This window comes from Schistocerca serialis, chromosome 3, assembly GCF_023864345.2.
Source record: "Schistocerca serialis cubense isolate TAMUIC-IGC-003099 chromosome 3, iqSchSeri2.2, whole genome shotgun sequence".
NCBI classification, from domain to species: domain Eukaryota; kingdom Metazoa; phylum Arthropoda; class Insecta; order Orthoptera; family Acrididae; genus Schistocerca; species Schistocerca serialis.
In genome coordinates, this window is record NC_064640.1 from 313,154,033 (window position 1) to 313,177,258 (window position 23,226).

General features: G+C 43.1%; 1 protein-coding gene across 1 annotated transcript in view; it reads left to right on the forward strand.

Annotated features, from left to right (window-relative positions):
- Positions 1 to 1,840: 1,840 nt before the first annotated feature.
- Positions 1,841 to 23,226, forward strand: part of LOC126470121 (dnaJ homolog subfamily B member 9-like) — a 49,070-nt gene continuing 27,684 nt past the window's right edge. Inside the window, exons 1-3 of the mRNA XM_050097725.1 lie at positions 1,841 to 1,998; positions 7,249 to 7,494; positions 7,704 to 7,939. Coding sequence (XP_049953682.1) covers positions 7,266 to 7,494; positions 7,704 to 7,939 — 465 coding nt within the window. The 5' untranslated portion in view covers positions 1,841 to 1,998; positions 7,249 to 7,265. The remainder of the gene's footprint in view (positions 1,999 to 7,248; positions 7,495 to 7,703; positions 7,940 to 23,226) is intronic.

Sequence of the window (23,226 nt, forward strand, 5' to 3'; positions counted from 1 at the left end):
ATGGGCTCCCGAGACCGGGGACTACGTGTGGAGTAGCATTTCATATTATCAAATGCCTGAGCAGCGCCAGCGCCAATAGTCCGCCAGCAGCATCATCAGCGGCAGCAAGCGGCCAGTGTGTGTCAGCAAAAAATATTGGTATTTGCCAAATATTGATATTGTGACAAATATATTGTCACTATTATAATTGTTTATTTCAGCACCTGTACATCGTGTGTTAGGATGAGGAGAGGCTCGTGTAGAGCAAGGAGGAATTCGACCAGGCCGTTTGTTGAAAAAGTCAAGCACAAAAATGTGATCACAGCTCTTTACATCGAGAATGGAAGGACATGATAGTGGCGGAGTGTAAGACCGCAGGTAGGCAAAATATTGTTCTGCAAATAATGGACATGCAGCAGAATGCCAAGAAGCTGCATTACGTTACCGACACACTGTGATGCACATGTTGAATTTGCAGACCCTTCTCATTTACCGACCAAATATTAGAATCCATGAACAGAAGGATGTCTCTTATTGGAATTTTGTGGTCTAAGGTCTTACACCATGTCAATCATCAGATTGTTTCATGAAAGGCACAGTTTTATGGGTTAAGTGGTCAAGCTATGATGTCGATTCACTCCTTTCTGACTGGCAGGAAGCAGACATCATGAAAGTAATACCTTTCTCACGTACATGGGACTCCACCAACTGTGCATAATCCCATCCTGTACCTCACCTTTATTAATTACCTCTAGTGTCAATGTGTACCTGTTTTGAGTCTTATTTTATGCTTTTTTCTGCTGTCAAGATCACTATGATTAACAAAGCAGCCACTGTAGCTCTGGTTAAATGTAAAAAAAAAAAAAAAAAATACCTCTTGGCGCATCAATCTCATTGAAGAGTTCTAGTTACTGTTTTTTGAAGTATTAGATATTAGGTGTAGGCCGTATTACCTTGTCCAAAGTTGTCGTAACCAAGGCTCGTACTGATTGCTAACAATTATTACCACTCCAGTCTCTTTTTCTGCCTTTTTAAGATATCAGTTCTTCGGTAGAGGACATTTTGGCTTACTTGTTCGAGAACATCTCATTCAGCGTATTCTGCACCTCAGAAAAGCCTAATGACTGATAAGATAGATGGCTGGGTGTAGTTTATTCATAAAATATTCTGTTTTTCTGCACTGTTTCCTTCGATGGGTCTGATATTCCCCTTCTTCAACTTGAATGCAAACGGCATATATCACTCACGACAACACTTCTCATTTCTAACATCTAACCAAAAGCATACAAGCTTGTAGTTACAGGGTATTGTGCCTATAGTATTAAGTCACATTAAAGTAAATACGAAAAACTAAATATACAAATATCTCAACATGTTACAGTTCCAACAAATATGCGGGTGGTGTGTGGAAATTCCTATTCTGTCATGTGGGCAGGAAACTGATCTTTACAAAAGCCGACAGCCACTCAGTGCGACATTCATGTAAATGAGAAATAATTATATGAATTATTATGATAACATTCTTTAAAACTAATTTCCAGTAACTGACGGAAAAACACCAAAAAAATGATACTGTTCCGAAACTCGGGAGGGAAAAGGGGAGATGGTACTGGGTTAAAACCGTGTATGAGACCTTGAAACGTGCTCGAATAGTTCAAGTGAAGGAAAGCTCTTTACCAGGTGCAAGTATCCGTGTTGGAAACCTTGTGCGCTAAATAGTTTCAGCCTACCGATAAGTTAATGTGAAACATAACACTTCAAAAGTACCGCGTACCTGGCGAGCATGCGCATTGCAATCCACATGCTGCAGAAGTATCTTCAGCTGACCTTTGTTGCTGATGAAGAGCGATTTGATTGGTCCACAACACCCAGCCGCTATTGGTCGCCTGAGGTATACTGGGATTAAACTATTGCATCATATGCGTATCTGAAGGTTATTAAAATCGAATGCTGTCCCACAGTTCAGTACGTGCTGTCGCGACGAATATACTATGTGAAAGTGACAGTCGGAGAAAGTAGGTAAGTTAAGTAACGTTTTACATGAAGCAGTGTATTCTTGTTGTACTATAATAACATCGTAATCCGTCTCTAGATTTTATTTAACGTGGAATTATTCGCAGCAAATAAAGGAGAACGGGAAACACCTCCGTGAGTACTGTTGCGTGGTGACAATAATAATAGTGTATAAATTTGTAACACGTTCGATGACATGTAATTAGGAATAAATTGTATCAGACGTACTTCTGAGGCAGCTGACGGTGCGTCAAAAAAATAAATAAACTGCAATGCGTGTTTTGATCGAAGTGACAGCTTGTACTTGCAGCAATAGTAGGTGTAGTATAAGCTGTACTAAGACAGGAAGAGCGTGCCCTCGAGAAATATAAAGCAGATTATTTCTTTCTGCCAACAGCAAGTGCTAGTGTCACATCATCGTTTCTTACGAAAAATGATTGTTACGAGTTTCATGAAATCTCATCACCCGCTGTATATACAAAGACAAATTAGTATCAGATATACTCTCCTGGAAGTTTAGCGAACAGTTTAATTGATTTTGTGTAACTGTTTAACTTCATTTTGTGTGAAGGTTAACGTCATCCCCTTTCAAAGGTAATGTCATGGTATCTATTGATTTTTTTTGTAACATAGTTCAGTTATTTTTCTATAACATTAGCCATTTGGTTGGACTGGTGCAATCCTCCCCCACCTCCTCTGTGGTGTCATTTTGATTTCGTTATACATTTTAAAGTGAATTGTTAAATACAAAGTATCAGTCATTTCAGTGTTTACATAAGCCACAATGTCATCCAGCCTTGTTTCCTCTAATGCCTTCAAATTGAGAACGACTCCGGGCAACTTTCTGATACACGGGTTACAATGCCACAAAGACTGAGACAGTTCCTTACATACACATTGTTTTACTCAGTAGTCCATCCGAGCTTGCTATCTGTCAGCAGAGTGATAAATAACTAATATCCACTGTCCTGTCATATTGTTAGTCTCAATAAATGACTCCCTTGATTTAATGCCATTGTTGGTTACTAAAGCATCTGTCAGTCCACAAAATTTGTTTGTATGGCATTCTTTTAATTTATATGTATTGATTATGTGATTCATTTACTACATAGTGAGTCACATCATTTTGATCTCCGAACTATTTCCATAACTTGTTGCAGCAAATGTCGTTTGAAGGTGTAATTCACATTATTTTTTTAGATAGGGTATGATTATGAGAAAAATGCCAACTCAGAAGTTTTTGAGTAACAGAAAAATAATATATATTTGTCCCCACTGAATTTAAGAAAAATTGATGTTTCTCATTGGCTCCTGTTATCTCAAATGCATATAGGTGGTCTGAAGTGCTCTGTAAGTGTATGCAAACTTTTCCTCTTTCATCGAATTTGCTCTTCTCTTGTACTTTTTGATGCTATAAATGTATTCAGGATGTCATTTTAATTTTGAAGAACTCTCCTGCTTTGTATACTGTATTTATTTCATTATTGCAAGGTGAAGCTGTTATTTTTCCCATGTGTTGCATAATTTATGTGGTTAGTGATATCTTTCTAATACATTCTGTAATTTGGCTATTGTTTTTCAACTCTATCAGTTTGTAGATGGTCCCTACTAATTTTCTTATAAATGAATAGTGTTACTCATTACAATGCACACTTTTTCAGGTAATCTGGTGTAGGAAGTTCTTGGAATCCAAAGCGGTCTTTGGTACCCAAACTTTTCATTTATTTTATGACCAGTTTCGAACTGTTAAATCATCAGATGTGTCTACAAAAGGCAAAAAGAATGTGCAAACTTATCAATGAAAGCATTACAGTAGGATGTAACAGTAATGGCAGTAGTGCTAACATAGATCACCTCAGATGCAGCTTTACTAGTTTAGGAAGTCAGGTATGTTGGCTTTTAGCTGCTCTACAGATCATGTATGTTAACACTTCTACCAGTACCGGTACTGTTTTATACCATCACAATGATCTGGTTGGTGTGGTTTCCACATTCTTTTGCTATTTCCTAGACATGTCTGATGATCATCTGACAGATTGAAATCAGTCATGAAATAAAAGAATAATTTTGCAGTTACACTGTTTTGCATTCCACAAGATCTTAAAGAGTGGGTCTCTTTATACATCAATGGATTGTCACACTTCATTATTAATTTGGTTTTCGTCCTTTTTTTATCTTAGGCATGTTCAGAATGTCAAAGGTAGACTTGAAAAATTGAAGAGATATAAATTGTTTTTGTTACTATGTGAATTGTAGGTTTACAGATGCAATACAGGAAATAGTGGTAGATCACACAATTATGAGAAAAGGTGTGGCAACACAAAACTCGTGATTTTCATTTTATAGGTGGTGGGGGGGGGGGGGGGGGGAGGGGAAGGGGCAGAAGCAGAAGCAGCAGCTCTGGTGGGAGATAGACTGATGGGTTAATGGAACACCCAAACTTAACTTCTCACCTTTACTGCATGTACTTTGCATTCTGTAAGTCTCACCTTGACTTTTCATGTATTTGTAAAACTGATAGGCCTAGTACTTTTATTGTTAAATATATTTTACATCATTAGGTATTCTGAGGAAAAAAAGTCACATCACATATGAATAAATAAAGAAATAAGTAAACAGTAGAGCTTTGATGTTTAAGGGCCTCATTTTTCTTCTTCTGGTATGTGACAGAAAGAACACGAGAAACTTTTAATGATATTTCTAGACAGGAGGTGGTAATGCATGAAGAAGGATATCAGAAGTTGACAAAGACAGCTAATGTTTAGTATTATTTTAATACTATTAAGCTTGTAAAATACTCAGTTGTTCTCTGTGCTGAGTGACATTTGTTTCTCTGATGCCTCAGCAAGATCCATAGCTTAGTTTTTTATGCTTAAGTGCTGCACATTTATTAAATTATTAAGCAAAAGCAATTTATTTTCCTCTCTGCTGAAATTACTAATTGCAAAAGCAAGTGAGAGACCACGTTTAAAAATATTTTTATTGTGAAACTGTCACCAGGACACAATGATTTTAAGAAGACATTGCTTGCTCTTACCATTGAAAATGGAATGTAATACCTTTCTTTTTCTACAATTAGTTTGGTACTGTTCTGATTTTATTATTTTGCATAATGTTAATAAACATACAGTGTGTGTCCTTACCGTCAGAGTATTAATTTGTGTGTGTGTGTGTGTGTGGGGTGGGGTTAGAGAAGCTCCAAACAAGCTGTTTTTTGCACTTTTTATTCTGTCTCTTTATGGTATAATAACAACTAAAACTCTCTGTGACTATGTATAGAAGAAGTCAATCACGATGTGCTGTTAGGTTCTGGTGTGTAGATTGTTGATTAATTTGCAATCTTGTACTGGTCAGTTCCACCTAGCGTTACTGTACATCGGGCCTTATACCTGCTGTCATAATGTTGTGATATGTGATACCATATGTGTGTAAACTGAAGTAGAACAGAACACTGACAATATTTATGTGCTTCCATTTTTGATATGTAGGTTGGGGGAACAGCTGATATGTAATTTGCAACATGAAAGTTGGGTTGTGATTTGGCAAAGCCAATGAATGTAATGTCATAGTAATAATTATGATACTTGTTATATTGCAAAATTGATTTCCTTGAGTTCTTTAAATTTTTATTTTTATTTATTCTTTTCTACTGTCACGCATCGGAGAAGATGAGTGCCATTTTTAAGTTATGTACTTCTATAGAGAATTGTCTACACAACATAGAAACTATTGTCATGAATGGTTAATTTATTTTCTGCCAATAGAAATTAACTATGCAAAACAGGGTTAAGAAGTGTGGAGTTGTGTGAACAATGCGAGCCTTAGGTATATTCTTTGAAGTGTACTGTCACGTGTCATGTAGCTGGCATCTGGGATATTTTGGTTAGTATGTTTCATCTGTAAATGTTGCTCATGGTTTTTTGTTTATATGGTAGTATGCCAGTTAGTTTTTGTGGATTGTGGCTTATGTCACATTGTTCACTATATAGGTTTGTAGGAGATAGTGATCCATTGAAGGGAACAAGTTCTTGGAATGTTGTCTAGTGGACCTGTATGGACTCTTTTTGAAGTCGAGGTGGCAGACTGGCATCTAGGTTAAATTGGAAGGTGACAAAGTATGAGTTGGCAAACCCAACAAAAGTTTCACAACAAAGAACTGTCTTTGTTAAACAATATTTATCTGTGTAGTAGTCAAAGAGCAAGGTTGGAAGACGACAGTCTGGTTGCAAGTTGTTGGAGCCAATGAATTTGTTAAGACAGTCCTTTCTTTTTAATACACCTTGTACATTCCAAAGTTACATTTACATCCTTGATGAAATCTGCTATGTTTCCCATTGTGATCTGATATATTCAAGCTTTTAATATGTTTGGAGGCATTAATAGGAAAGCCGTACCCATCCAGAACCCTCTATTCCTATGAGGTCCCATTAATTTTCATTTTGTTAATGCTTTATGTTAGTAATATCATCCATTGCATGTATTTCAGCCATGATAATTGCATTGTTTGTCGAAAGAAGCAGTATCACATTAACTAATCTAGAGACGTGCAGTTTTTGAAAACTTAATTACAAAAAGTATATGAAATTAGTGTGGGGATACTCAAATAGTCAACTGGATGCTGATTGGGGGGGGGGGGGATAAAAATATTTGCCTTGTAAGTACTGATACATTATGAAACCTAACATCTCATTATGCTGCTGTTATTTTATTAATCAAATCCTAAGCATGAGTGAGAAATGGCACATTCATCTCAAAAGAAAAAGTAAATATGTTATATATGAAAAGGAAAGTAATAATAATGAGAACAGCCCTCTTAAAAACTGCTGTAAACTGTAGCAAGCTAGAAGCTCACAGACTGTAGATACTTCTTTAGATTCTTACTTCTGTAATTAGCAGTACACAGTCAGATAACAGGTTGACCAGATGCCTCTTGTGTTATGTATCCCTGAGTTTATAAAATGCTAACACAGGCACTGAGAAAAACCTCTGGTATGGTGCATGATACATTAGTAGATTTGAGAAATATATGCACATCCTTATGTCTTTAATTTTGTGGTATGTTGTTATATCCATTCATATAATGAGTGCCAGTTAATATATGAATTTAAATAAATAAAGTTATTGAAAATAAATAAGTAACTATTACTCTTATCATTAAACACTGGATTAGAAAATGCATTACTGTAAGTCTTAAGAGATGTTTGTGAATAATTTAGAATTTGAGCCCAGTTATTAATTTTTGTTTGCAATTTACAGTGCTCTGCTTCTTAAACATGAAGTCTGAGAAGATTTTGCTGTATTTTACACTAGCCTCGTTCGTACATTTTGCCTTAATAGCACCAATTACAGCAAAAGAGAGAGATTACTATGAAGTCCTTGGTGTCCAGAGGACTGCTTCAGACAGAGAGATAAAAAAAGCATTCCGAAAACTTGCAATTAAGTATCATCCTGATAAAAACAAAGAGAAGGGTGCTGAAGCAAAATTTCAAGAAATTGCACAAGGTTTGTTTTAAGGAAGTAAATTTTTTGACTAATTTCAGCTATAACAGTCAATAAAATGTATGTTGCTGTAATATGCTATATCATGTTGTTACTGTATTTATTTAAATGCCAGAGGATGCCTAAAATAAATTATATATATATATATATATATATATATATATATATATATATATATATATATATATATATATATATTGTTCTTTTTACAGCTTATGAAGTTCTCTCTGACCCAGATAAGAGACGAAAGTATGACCAGTTTGGAAGTGCAGCATTTGCAAGTGCTGGTGCCGGTGGTGGTGGTGGAGGTGGTGCACACCATTTCAATTTTGATGACTTATTCCAAAGTGACTTTGGGAGACATACGTTTAATTTCAATCCGCATTCACATATGTTTCATCATGAGCAGCCACACAACTTCTTTAGCTTCGATGACTTATGGGAAGAGGTATAGTTTCCTGTTACAATGATTCTAAATTAGATATAAAGTATAATTTATCGTGTAGCTGTGCTGCAAGTGTCAATTAGATTTAGTAGTTTGAAAATAGTACTGGCTGGACAATGACACCTTTGAAACTTCCTGGCAGATTAAAACTGTGTGCCCGACCGAGACTCGAACTCGGGACCTTTGCCTTTCGCGGGCAAGTGCTCTACCAACTGAGCTACCGAAGCACGACTCACGCCCGGTACTCACAGCTAAAGGCAAAGGTCCCGAGTTCGAGTCTCGGTCGGGCACACAGTTTTAATCTGCCAGGAAGTTTCATATCAGCGCACACTCCGCTGCAGAGTGAAAATCTCATTCTGGAATGACACCTTTATTTTGGCAGCTATGACTGAAACAGTCCCATTAACTGCTTACCGGTACATATAATGCAAATTTTGAAATGTGCAACAAAATTCAAAATTATCAACTTGTTATTCAAAGGTCGCTAAGTTCTCCCCACAATGTACAAGGTAGAGCAGTGCTTAGGACCCTGGACCAGGAGTCACTGGGTTTAATGAATAACCCAACCATCTCGGTTTTATGTTTTCAGTAGTAGTTTCCCAAATTCACTTTAGGTGAACACTGGGACAGATCCTTCAAAACTGCTTCAGCCAAATCTCTTCTCCACCTTGCCTATCTGAACTAGAAATCCAGTTGAAGTTTACTTGACACTAGCAAGATATTAAACATCAAAGTTATTTATTTCTAGTCTTCACCCTCCTCCCCCTCTTTTGACCATTTGAGTCCCACTTACAAATAAAGGTCTTTTGATGGGGGTAATGCAGGGAAGTTTCCGCACCAATCCACCTAGTGTGTGACTATCTGAAGCATCTTGTGTGTGTGTGTGTGTGTGTGTGTGTGTGTGTGTGTGTGTGTAAAATTAGATACACACAGCGTACATTGGTAGCCAGTCTTTGTGACAGGGTCATCAGGTACCTGCACAGTCAAAACGCAAGACAACACATGGAAATGTTTGTACCACAGTTGAAAACTGCCCATGCATGCCAAGGAATGTGTGCCTGTCAAGTCTGTGGCACGGGTCCTCCAGGTAGCTGCTGTTGCAGTTAGGTGGCACCCATAGGGAGAACTAACGCTTGGAGTGGGTGACTGTGTGATGGATTATCTGCAATAAAGATGATTAACTTTCTCATGCTGATGGTTGCAAGGCCTCGGCAGGCTCCCGAAGAGAACAGATCATTTCAATGGAGAAATGTGTGACCCAAGACTTTTCCTTCCCTGGCTATGCCATAGGTGGAAATCTGATTCAATACCTAGTTTGTACCTCAACTCAGTCTTTTTTTGTCACACACCCATTGATTTTTAATCACAAATCTGGTGCTTATTTAATCACAAATCCCTTGACTTTTCTTAATGAACATGTTGACAAACACTTCTGGGGAGCTAACCTCAGTTAGCAAAATGTGAAACTACCCTATCCAGATTAAAAGGGTGACCCCTACTCAGCCTCGGGCATTACTATTCTGTGAGAATCTTTGGTACTACTATCACCATCTCTCCTCTGAAAAGTCTCAAGGTCGTCTACACTATAATTTTCCATCATGATCTCACATTGCAAACAGATAAAGAACTGCATGCAAATTTGGAACAATGAGGTGTCCACAAGATAAAAAGCAGGCAATGGAGCTGTTATTTTTGCTTATCTATGTTACTCAAAAAGATAAAATTAATGATTCACCTCTTCCGTTTAAAGTTCTGAGTTCTATGTCTATAGCAAGCATAAAGACATCCAAATCTCCTTGAACATTGGGCCTTGGTCATTGTCTAAATGGTATCTATCTGTGAGGGGGACAGGATCCTCTCCACCCCTCTGTTTCTACTGCAACCAGATTGCTGACCACAACTCCAGACTCCTATCAGAAGAGATTCCAACTTGACCTTTCCAACCCGATACCTCCAGCACCCCCCCCCCCCCCCCCCCAAATCCCATCTCCAATCAGAGACAAAACTCTGTAAGGAGCATAAAAATAAATAGGACAGAATACAAGAAAGAACTCTGAAGATCTGGTGGATCCAGCAGCACTAGACCCCCACTCTCCACAAATGATATTGAAATTACACATGTCAATATTGTTTCTATTTAATGTGTGGTGGTGAGCAGAGGCCAAAATGTGACCTGCTATCTTGAATCCTTCCCACCTCACCTGGGCATACACACAGCCATCATTCAGCAGAACTGTAGCGGTTATTTTCACCACCTAGTGTAACTTGAAAAGCTGCTATCATTTTATGCAACAATATGTGTTGCCTTTCAGGAAACTTTGTTCCCTGAAATGTATCCTCAACCCTATGTATTTGCCACATCTATTTAAAAAAAAGAGTTGGCCCTGAATGAGCATTAGCTGGTGTCTCTACATTGGGCCTTCCTAACATTCTTTCTGATCAGTACTGCATTAGATACTGTGGCTGTTCACATAGGGACAACTATCTCTTGGAGTTCCCTCCCTGCAGGTCTGGAGGTTAGAACAGGCCCGAGGTATTCCTGCCTTCGTAAGAGGTGACTAAAAGGAGTCTCACACGTTTCAGCCTTTATGTAATGGTCCCCTGTCGGGTTTGACCTCTATCTTTCTAATTTTTCCAAAAGAGCGAGCCAGTTGGGGACGGACGCCTGAAATGGTGCATTGTGTCATTGTCCATTGAGATCTTTAGCCCACTTTCTCATAGTCGCATTGCAGTCCTGCTCATTCTCCATCTCTTGCGCAAGGACACCTTCCTGGGTGCATTTTCCACCATGCACTATGCAGTGTCGCTTTCTGTGCCAACGATGACCATGGACTTATTAGCACCTCATATCCAGCACTGTAGCCAGTCCGTTGAGGTGGGGCCACCGTGTATCCTGTTGGTTGTAGCCCCCTGACAACACAGGGATTGCTCTGTTGATGCATGCACCGTTAACTCCCCATGTGTGCCATGGAGTAGATGCCCATCTCCCTGGTGCATTGGGACTCCTGGCAATGACCATCCTGCCAGGTGGCCCTTGCTGAGGCTGGGTGGCACCCGTGGGTATGGCACCCGGTCAGAGTGGGTGACATCAGGGCGGATGGCACACCATGAAGCATAGTACGTCATCTCTTGCTGGCGGTCCACCGCCAACAGTCTCTAAGCAGGCGAAGTCTAACTTCAGTGCTAAGAAATATGACCCTAAATTGTTCCCCTCCCTGGCCACACCGCGAGAGGAATACCAGGTTAAGGATGGCAGTGAAGCTTATTCGCCCCAGTACCTCGTATGTACGAGAGTTGATGGGGAATTTTTCATGTCCATGAAGCCTCAGTTTTTTGTGGGTCATTTGGAGGACAAGTTGGGGAGGTGGAGGGCTTGTCCAAAATGCGCTCTCTGTCAGTCTTGATAAAAACAGCATCCTCTGCCCAGTCATGGGCATTATTCGCTTGTGACAAGCGGGGGGGGGGGGATGTTTCTGTAACCATCACGCCCCGTAAGAGCTTAAATATGATCCAGGGTATTATATTCCACCAGGACCTTCTTTTGCAGTCTGATGATGAGCTGCTTACCAATTTAGAGTGGCGAGGTGTTCATTTCATGCGGAGCATCCATCAGGGTCTGAAGGATAATCTGGTTGCCACCAGTGCCTTCATCTTGGCCTTTGAGGGTGACACATCGCTCGAGAAGGTCAAGGTTGTGACGTCAACCCATACATCCCTCCCCTGATGCGCTGCTTTAAGTGCTGGAAGGTCGGCCATATGTCTTCCCACTGTACTTCCAGCGCCACGTTTTGAGATTCTGGATGTCCATCACATCCTCCTACTACATGTGCCCCGCCTCCCATCTGTGTCAACTGTGGAGAGCACCATTTTCCTTGCTCACCAGACTGCAGGATTTCACAGAAAGAGAGGAAATTCATGGAATATAGGCCCCTGGACTGACTGACATACACTGAGGCTAAGAGGAAATATGAGCACCTGCATCCTGTGGCTATGACCTCCTCTTATGCCGTTGCTATGAGAACAGTTGTCACTCCGTCAGTTCCTCGCATTCCTATCGCCTCTCAGAACCAGCAGACTACACCTGCCCCTCTTGATGGTTGGGGGGGGGGGGGGGGCACTTCCCTCCCTGTTGCTCCCACACCACCTACTTCTGGAGCAACACACATGCCACCCCCCCCCCCCCCCCCCCCCCCCACTCCCTCCCAACCATCAGGGATATCAGTCACCACTTCTGAGTCGGAAAAGCATAGGTCTTCTTCGGCTCCTCTCGCTAGAAATGGGTCCCTTGGGTCACTCCCTTCCCAGGTTTCTGCTAGTGGGAAAGATGACACCCATCAGTGGCTGAAGAGCTCAAAAGCAGCTGGTTCTAGGGCTTCACGCTCATCCTAAATTCCAGAGACTGAATCAGTGAAGTCCTCCCAGCCAGAGAAACCCAAGGAGCAGCAAGAGAAATCCAAAAAGGAGGTGCCCAAGACCAAGGGAATTGCGGTGGCACCCACACCACCACTACCGACGAGCTCTGCGTCTGTAGATGAGTTGGAGATTCTGGCGCCCGCTGAGGACTTACATCTCGCCGGACCCTCACACACAATGGATATAGACTGCTCAGGCAAAAAGTTGGTGACAGCTGGTGACCCTGAGGCATAAACTGCCTCATAGAATGTTCCATGCCTTCCCAGTCTCACGATGACGTCATCCTCTAGTGGAATTGTGGTGGTTTTTTCCCACCACTTGGCTGAGGTATGGCAACTTTTAAGCTTTACACCTGCTTTCTGCATTGCCCTCCAGGAAACCTGATTCCCGGCAATGCGGACCCCTGACCTCCGCAGCTATAAGGGATACTACAGGAACTGTAGTGACTGTAATCAAGTGTCGGGTGGAGTTTGCGTTTATGTCCTAAACTCAGTCTGTAGTGAACCTGTGCTCCTTCAAACCCCTCTTGAAGCTGTCGCTGTCAGAACGATGACAACGCATTGTATATCTTCCTCTAGATTGTGCAATATCCCCGAATGTATTAACTGCACTGATTGATCAACTCCCTAAACCTTTCCTACGTTGGGAGATTTTAACCCTCATAAACCCCTTGTAGGGTGGCACCATGCTTAATGGCCGAGGCAGAGATGTCGAAACTTTACTGTCTCAGTTCGACCTCTGCCTCTTAAATACTGGAGCCACCACACATATCAGTGTGGCTCATGGTATTTACTTGGCCATTGATTTATCAATTTGCAGCCCAGGACTTCTCCCATCTATACACCGGAGAGCGCATCACAACCTGTGTGGTAGCGACCACTTCCCAATCTTCCTGTCACTCCCCTAGCGTCGGGCCCATGGACGCCTGCCCAGATGGACTTTAAACAAGGCGGACTGGGAAACTTTCACCTCTGCTGTCACCATTGAATCTCCCCCAGATGGTAACATCGATGTGATGGTTGAGCAGGTGACTACAACAGTCGTTTCTGTGGCAGAAAACGCAATCCCTTGCTCTTTAGGGTGCCCCCGGCGAGAGGCAGTCCCTTAATGATCTCTGGAAGTCGCTGAAGCAATTGAGGAACGTCGGCAAGCTCTCCAGCGGCATAAGCAGCACCCTTTCCTGGAGCACCTCATAGCCTTTAAACAGCTCCGTGCCCGCATTCGCCAACTTATCAAACAACGGAAGCAGGAATGTTGGGAGATATGTCTCAACCATATGTCACCTTCCCAAGTCTGGGAAAAGGTCAAATGTGTTTCCGGGTACCAGACCCCAACAGGTGTTGCCGGTGTTAACATAAATCGCATGTTATCTACTGATGCGAACGCGATTGCCGAGCACTTTCCTAAGCACTATGCTTGAGCCTCTGCATCAGAGAATTAACCCCCAGCCTTTCGCACTCTCAAACGGTGGCTGGAAGGGAAAGTCCTCTCATTCACTACATGCCACAGTGAATCCTATAAAGCCCCATTTACAGGGTGGGAGCTTCTCAGTTCTGAGTGCCCTTGCACAGCTCCTGGGCCAGATCGGATCCACAGTCGTATGATCAAACATTTTTCATCTGACTACAAGCGACATCTAGTCATAATCTTCAACGAGATCTGGCGCGATGGCGTCTTTCCATCCCAATGGCAGGAAAGCACCATCGTTCCGGTGCTCAACCCGGTAAAAACCCACTTGATGTAGATAGCTATCGTCCCATCAGCCTCGCCGACATTCTTTGTAAGCTGCTAGAATGTATGGTGTGTCAGCTGTTGGGTTGGGTCTTGGAGTCACATGGCCTACTGGCTCCATGTCAGGGCGGCTTCCGCCAGGGTCATTCTACCACTGATAGTCTTGTCCCCCTCGAGTCTGCCATCCGAACAGCCTTTTCCAGATGCCAACACCTGGTTACCATCTTTTTTTATTTATGAAAAGTGTATGAAACCACCAGGCGACATCATATCCTTGCCACATCATACGAGTGGGGTCTCCGAGGCTGCTTCCGATTTTTATCCAAAATTTCCTATTGCTTGGTACTTCCTGTGTCCAAGTTGGTGCCTCCCATATTCCCCCCCCCCCATATCCAGGAGAATAGGGTCCTGCAGATCTCTGTATTGAATGTCTCTATTTTCAGTGGCCATTAATGGTCTAGCAGCAGCTGTAGGGCCATCCATCTCACCTTCTCTGTATGCAGATGACTTCTGCATTTCGTAGTACTCCACCAGTACTGGTGTTGCTGAGCGGCGTCTACAGGGAGCCATCCACAAGGCACAGTCTTGGGCTCTAGCCCACAGTTTCCAGTTTTCGGCTGCAAAGTCGTGTGTTATGATGCACTTCTGTCGGTGTCATACCATTCATCCAGAATCAGAATTTTACCTTAATGACAATCCACTCACTGTAATGGAGACATATTGATTCTTTGGAGTGGTTTTCGATGCATACCTGATTGGCTTTGTTTCCTCACCTTCATCAGCTTAAGCGGAAGTGCTGGCAGCACCTCAATACCTTCCACTGACAGAGCAACACCAACTGGGGTGCAGATCGCTCTACACTGCTGCAGCTCTGCAGAGCCCTTGTTCAATCCCACCTTGACTATGGGGGTCTGGTTTATGGCTCGGTGGTGCCATCAGCATTGTGTTTATTTGACCCAGTGCACCACTGTGGCGTTCACCTAGCGACAGGAGCTTTTAGCATGAGTCCAGTGACCAGCACCCTTGGGGAGGCCGGAGTCCTTCCAGTGCAGGTTAGGCATGCACAACTGCTGGCCAGTTATGTTGCACATGTTCGTAGTTCTCCTGCATGTCCAAATGATCGTCTCCTTTTCCCACCCACGGTAGCCCATCTCCCGCATCAGCGGCCCAGGTCAGGGCTTCCAATTGCAGCCCGTGTACGATCCCTTCTTTCCGAACTGGAGTCCTTGTCTTTACCACCAATATTTGAGGTCCATTCACGTACACCTCCATGGAGTACGCCTAGACCACGGCTTTGCCTGCACCTTTCACATGGCCCTAAGGACTTGATTAACCCTGCGGCTCTTCGCTGCCACTTCCTCTCGATTCTTGACATGTACCGAGGCCACGAAGTGGTTTACACCGATGGCTCGATGGCTGATGCTCACGTCGGGTTCACGTATGTCAGTGGAGGGCATATTGAACAGCATTCCTTGCCTGATGGCTGTAGTGTTTTCACTGCAAGCTGATGTCTCTATCTCGTGCTCTTGAGCACATCCGTTCATGCCCTGGCAAGTTGTTTCTTCTCTGTACTGACTCCTTGAGCAGCCTACAGGCTATCGACCAGGGCTACCCTCGTCATCCTTTGGTAGCAACCATCCAGGAGTCCATCTATGCCCTGGAAAACAGTCCAGTCATTCAGTGGTGTTTGTCTGGACCCCAGGTCACATCGGAATCGCAGGCAACAAACTTGCTGACAGGCTGGCCAAACAGGCTATGCGAAAACCGCTTATGGAGATCGCCATCTCTGCAACTGACCTCCGTTCAGTACTATGCTGCAAGGTTTTGCGGCTTTGGGAGATAAAATGGCATAACCTCAGCATGGACAACAAACTGAGTGCCATTAAGGAGACTACAAATGTGTGGCAGTCCTCCATGCAGGCCTCTCGCAGGGACTCTGTGGTTCTCTGCCAGCTCAGCATTGGCCAGCTTAGGTGGCACACGGCTACCTCCTGCGCCATGATGACCCACCTCAGCTGGCTGGTGTGGCCGTGCAGTTCTAGGCGCTTCAGTCTGGAACTGCGAGACCGCTACGGTCGCAGGTTTGAATCCTGCCTTGAGCATGGATGTGTGTGATGTCCTTAGGTTAGTTACGTTTAAGTAGTTCTAAGTTCTAGGGGACTGATGACCTCAGATGTTAATTCCCATAGTGCTCAGAGCCATTTGAACCCATCTCAGTGTCGATGCGGCGCCCAACTAACAGTGGCCCATATCTTGGTGAGCTGTCCTTTTTTGGCTGCCCTGCGACGGACGCTTCAGTTAGCGGACTCATTGGCATTAATTTTAGCTGACCGCACCTCATCGGCTAATTTAGGTTTACGTTTTATACGTGACAGTAAGTTTTATCATTTTATATCAGTTTTAGCGCATGTCCTCTGTCCCTGTGTGTTCTCCATTCTAATGCTGTTAGGGTGGATGTTTTAATGGGTCACAGAGTGACTGGCTTTTCCTTTTTATTCTCATGGTCAGCCAGCCACAATCATCTGCTCTCTTGTTTTTACCCCTTCTACCTGATTCTTGCTTCTCTCTGTGGTTTCCTTTTCCTGTTTTGTCTGTGGTAGTGTTGATTGTCCTTCTGTTGTTCTTCTGGTTCTTCCTTTCTCCTATTATTGTGCTGTATGTCTCCTTTCATTCCTTCTCTCCCTTGTGTAATTATTTTAAAAGGAACAAGGGTCCGATGACCTCACAGTTTGGTCCCCAGTGCCCTTCAGAGCCTCCATGTGCTGTACACCATTCCGCTTTTAGTGCAACGGGTCCAGGAAAGCTGTTACTTGCTCACTCTTGATGGAGCCATTGTGATGTTCATGTGGGTTCCTGATCATGTCGGTCTGATGGGAAACGAGACCCCTGGCGCTGCTGTCAAGGCTGCAGTCTTCGTGCCTCGGCCCGCTAGTTCTTCCATTTTCTCTGAATATCTCTGTGTTGCCGCCTGTCAGCAGGTGGTGTCACTTTGGCATCACCAGAGGCCCTGAAGGGCACTGAAAGAATCTGAGCAGATGATGCAATTAAAAAGCCCATGTCTCCAAATGTAATGTGTGGCCTGATACAGGGTGAAGAGCTATGCTATAAATACTGAGTAGTGTTCTGGAAGCTGATACCAAAAATCATCAGTTCAGTTTAAGTGGTGCTCCCCCATCACTTTGTGCTCATTGCCCTCAACCTTTGATGGTCTGCCATTTCATGATAGAATGCCCTTTTTTGTAACCACTTACATTCTCATTTATGTTTGCCATCTGAGTTATCAGCCATTTTGGCGAATGAAGCATGAACTGTGGACCGCATTTTATTTTTTATGCATCATAGCAATATGGCAAAGGACATTTAATCTTTAGTTCAGGGCCCTTTCTCAAAGTCCCTTTTTCTATCTGTCATTCCTTCCGTCGATTGGGCATAACATGTAGTTGCTTTTAACTTTTTTTTTCTTCATGTTCTGTGGTTCTGACGTGGGTATGTATGACGCTAGTTATTTTTACATCCTAATACAAAACAAAACATAAGGACAACTATTCATTTTACTCCCTTTATTGTTTACCTTTCCCCCCAGATTGGGTGCAACCATATTAATATATTTAACGCTATACATCAGTTACATCTATCTTTCCTCCTCCTTGGATATTTAAATGCCCACAACCCATTGTGGGGTGGTGTTAGGACATCTGACTATGCTATCTAATGCAACAAGTAATCATGGATCTTGATTTATGTTTACTGAGCGATGCCACTCCAACTCATTCTAGTGTGGCACGTGGAACATATTCTCTCAGTGTGTAGCTCCTGTCTCCAGTCAAGCCAACTGATGTTACACAATGACATCTAAGATACTGATCATTTCCAGATTGTCATGTCCCTTCTACAGCATTAACCAGCTAAGTGCACACAATGATAGGCCCTCAAAAAAAAAAAAAAAAAAAGCTAATTGCCATGCTGTCAACACCACAATACTATCCAGTGCTACTCAACAAGGAAATGTCAACAATGTACTACACAATAAAACTACCACAACATTAATAGTAGCAGTGTTGTCTCGAATGCTTTGGAAACAAGTCAAATTGCCAAGACAATATAAGGTTGCAGGCAGGCACTTCAATGACATATGCACTGTCTGCCAATGGGAAACTGTATTGTCTTTAAAAAGCTCTGTGCTCAGCTACACTACCCCATCAAACATCAGAAAAAATGTTGGGAAAGTTATGTTGCTACCATTCAGACCCATACTACTTCTTCATGGGTATGGGCCAAGTTACAGTGTATCTACAACTGCCAGCTAGCAACCAGCATTCCTGATAACCTTCTGCAGCATAATGTTCATACTGTCCGTACTATTATTGCTGAACACCACGCACACCTTGCTATAGAGTCCAAACCATGACCTCTCAGCCTTCTGTGTACAAAAGATACGAGGGCTATCCACAAAGTACATTACGTTTTGGAATTAAAAATAAATAAAGTATTGGAATTTTTTTTATTATATACAGATGAAAGCCACACTTCAATACTACTTTTCTACATAGTTGCCATTTAAATTAAGGCACTTATCGTAGCGATGGACGAGCTTGGAAATTCCTTCGTCGTAAAATTCGGCCGCCTGCACCTTCAACCACATGGTACGTAATGTACTTTGTGGATAGCCCTCGTATTTAGAGAATTACAGCCTGTCCTTCACTACATTATATCTGGAACCATATAATGCTCCTTTCAGTGAATAGGAACTTCTCAGAGCTCGGGAGCTTGGCAACAATGTGGCACTGGGACCTGATAATATACACTATTAAATGCTACAATATGTATCCATGGATTATTGACCCCATGTCTTTGTGGTTTTTAATTGTATCTGGTATGATGATGCGTTCCCAACCCACCGAACTGAAAGCACATTTGTCCCACTCTTGAAACAAGGTGAAACCCCATGAGTTCGGCAATTACAGACCAATCAAACTTATGAATGCTCTATATAATCCACCCAAACAAATAGTGAACCAGTGACTGTCTTGATCGCTTGAGATTAGAAGTCCTTTATCTAATGCCCATTGTGGATTTATGAAGGGCCAGTATACAGCTAACCACATGATTTGCCAGGAGTCCATAATGATGATGGATTTTGTGTCACCAACAGCTCATCAAAGCCGCCTTTGATTTAAAAAAGCCCTATCGTACGTCTTGGCATTACCTCATCTGTATGAAACTATATGAGTGAGGTTTCAGAGACTTCTTCCCAGTTTTTTACCCAGAATTTTTTCGCTCTTCAGTTGTTATGCATTTGAGTTGTCCCATCCTACAGTACCCTTCACACACAAGAATGGAGTCCTACAAAGGTCTGTGCTGAATGTGACACTCTTCTGACAACTACCAATGGTAGAGGTGGTCAGTATATTCCTCAAGCTCATTCAGAACTCATGATCTTGGCAGCCGCTCGGAAGTGGGGCAGTGAGAATCTTGTGGTTCAGGCACAGGTGCTCATGAATGAGGCAACTCAGTCATTCTCATCCGGGAAGGGAAATCAGTAAAGTGTTACAATGAATGACCAGCAATGAAAACTGCAAACATAATATGTACACATTTAATGAATTCATTATTTCATCTTCACAAAGTTTTGATGTTTGCATTTTCTTGCTGTCTTGTTTAGAAACATAGCAGTGCCAGAAAATAGTATGTGCCAAGAAGTTAAACATTTCTCTACTGTAATCGAACTCAAATTATGACTGTTCAGTGGTGGAAATAATATTCTTTGTCATATTCAAATGAAAAATATAAATAAAAATGCAAGATAAATAAGTCATTAAATACTCAGTTATTTTAATGTAGTAGAGATTGAAGCACTGTAACATAGTATATAACAGCCTAGAACACTGAAAAACCCCCGAAGCTCACAACTCTGTAGCGAGTTCATGCTTGGCTACCACAGGGTCCCAGCCTTTGCAGCATCTTTCCTCTTCTGTGCTGCATGTCATGCTCTGGCTATTTTCCCCCCCCCCCCTCCCTTTGGGAACATACCTGGGATGCTTTTGGGAATGTGTTCTGCATTTTCAGTGGCCTGACATCGGAACACTCTCTCCACCTTTTCTTGTTCTTATTACTTTCTTCACTCTGCTTCTCCTATCCTTCCTCCACTTTGGCATTTGAGGTTCCTCTTTTTCTGTTTCCTCTGTGTGCAGTCCTGAAGACCGGCCCACTCATCTGATGCTAACAGGTGACTGGGTAACACATAATTCCCAGCCCTGGGTTGACAGGTAGTGTTCCTGGTACAGGCCAGGCGCAGGGAGGGGTGATGGCCTGCACTGTGACATTCCCAAATTGCTAATTGGTTCCTCTGTCGAGTGTTCGGGATGTGTGACCTGAGGTGTGAACAATCGCCTAAGGGAGGTGTGCCCCCTCTGAAGGAGTCTCCAGTTGGAAGGAGCCCGCCGTCGGTGATGTTGGCAATCATGGGGGATTTTATCACAATTATCCTCTTTACAGTCTACATCTACTAAACTTAAATGGAATGAGGCTAGCGATTCAAAGACCCTCCCAGCTGCACCACTGTTACTCATGCTTTCACGTACTCAAGATGGTCAGTCCTTTGCTACGGTTAAATCCATTTATTATTGAAAAAGTTGTTGTTGTAATTACCGGCCATGTGGAATTGTGCTCTTGTTTACACAATGGCACTTTGCTTTTGGAGGCTACTTCTGATTCTCAAGCACGATTACTACTTGCAGCTTTGCTCCTCCATGGCTATCCTGTTCATGTCGAGGCCCATCAAACACTGAATTCTTTGCATGGTGTTATTTACACTAGGTTGCGCAATGGTCTGACCAACACAGAAACCCAATCTTCCCCCTCTGATCAGTGTGTCATTGCAGGCAATCAGGTGATGAAAAAGATAGATGCATCCTTAGTGCCCACACACATTCTTTTTCTCATATTTGATAGAGTAGTGCTTCCCTCGAATGTCACAGCCAGCTATGAAGTTACCACAGTCAGACCGTACATTCCGAACCCGATGCACTGCTACCACTCTCAAATGTCCTGTTGACACCCGACCAAATGTGTAACCTGTGGTAGGGGTGCTCATGAGAGCTATTATTTGCTTCCTCCTCCTCCTCCTCCTTGCTGTATCAATTGCAATGGTGACCATGCAGCCTCCTCCCGAGATTGTCCCGTGTACCTCGATGAGCAGGCCATCCAGGAGACCTGGATGAAGGAAAAAATGCTTTACCCTGTTGCTTACAAGTTGTTAGTTAGTTGGAAACCCTGTGTTTTACCATCCAGAACTTACAGTACTGTTCCTGCTACGTCTCACTCCATGGAGGACATGGCAATGCAGACATGTGACCTCAAATTCAGCACATAGGTTGTAAGATCACTCAGTGTCACACTAGCATCTGTCTCTCCTCCTCCAAAATTTTGCCGCACAGGGTAAAGTCACCTGCTACACAGCTGGCAGGCTGGAAAGGACAAAAGGTATACTCCCATGAAGACTTCTTAAATCCCTCCAGGCAACAAACATCTGAGCCTTTCTCCACCAACCAGAAAGGCTCCAAGAAATAAAAAAAGGCAAATGGCCTACTCCTTCGCTGACTCAGGGACCTTGTTCAACCATGTCACCACGTGATACTCTCACCCAACTCGACTCCATGTCACTGGTGCACACCACCAACTGTTTTTCTGCCCTTGACTCTTCAGTTCGACAGGGGGAGAATGCTGACACTTCTGTAGATCTTGTGGAGCAGGATCCTACAGCCTCTGCATCCTGTAGGAGAGTGTCTTCGAAGGCTGGCACTTGGCAGCCACCAAGGCTACACCCCTTCATTATTTTCCATCCTCCCCTTTCCCTATCGTGACTTTCCTCCAACGGAATGTTCGTGGCCTTAGATCCAACAAGGAGGAATTATGGCTGCTCTTGGAATCAAAGCGTCCACTTGTTCTCTGCTTCCAGGAAATGAAATTGCGTCCTCATGACCACTTTGACCTTTCTAATTTCTTTCTGGTCCACTTTAACCTTCCATGCTAGGATGGCATCCCATCTTGTGGGGGAGTCGTGCTGCTCATCCAGGATGACATTCATAGTCAAACCACTTCCTTGAGCACCTGGCTTCAAGCTGTTGCATTCCACATTTTCCTTCCTCACGTCACCTTTTCCCTTCGTACTGTTTACATCCCTCCATAATTTAGTGCCACCAGAGCAGACTTCCTCCAGCTTATTGGGCAACTCCTCCACCCCTTTTTGCTGCTCCGTGACTTTAATGTGCACCATCCCCTTTTGGGGCTCTCCCAAAAACCTGTCGGAGAGGTGCCCGCTTGGCTGACCTTCTCAATCAACTCAACCTCATCAGCCTTAACACTGGAGCACCCACATTTCTTTCAGACTCCACACACACGTGTTCACATTTGGACCTCTCCTTTTGCACTGCCCACTTTGCCCATCGTCTCAAGTGGTCCGTTCTCTCTGACATGTACTCCAGCGACCATTTCCCGTGTGTTATCCATTTGCTGACTCCTATCCACCTATTTGCACACCCAAATCACAGCTTTCTAAGACCAACTGGAGGCTTTACTCTTCCCTGGTGACCTTCGACAAATGACATGTCCCCAGTTGCAGTGACCAAGTAGAATACCTTATGAACCTTACCACCACAGAATGTTCCATTCCTCGCACTTCATCTTTACTGCACCATGTCTCAGTCCTTTGGTGGACTGAAGCGTGCCATGACATAGTTCCCACACTGAGATGTGCTCTCCATGTTTTTAACCATCATCCTATGATGGTGAACTGTATATGTTATAAACAGTTGCATGTGCAGTATTGTTGCATTCTTCTGGATTGCTATCTCCGACACCTTGGGCCGGTATTTTGCGGAGATGTTGAGCTCCATCCACTATCACCCTGCCTTCCTCCATCAGAAACAAGTGGAGGCGGCTCAGATGATACATATTTCTTCTCAGAATTGCAAGTGCTGCAATGCCACTTTCACTATGAGGGAGCTAGATCATGCTGTCACTTCATCCCGATCCTCCGGTCCAGGGCCAGATGATAATCACAATCAGGTGTTGCAGCAGCTTAGACTTGCAGGTAAGCACTTTCTCCTTCAGGTGTATGATTGCATCTGGGCAGAGGGCACGTTTCA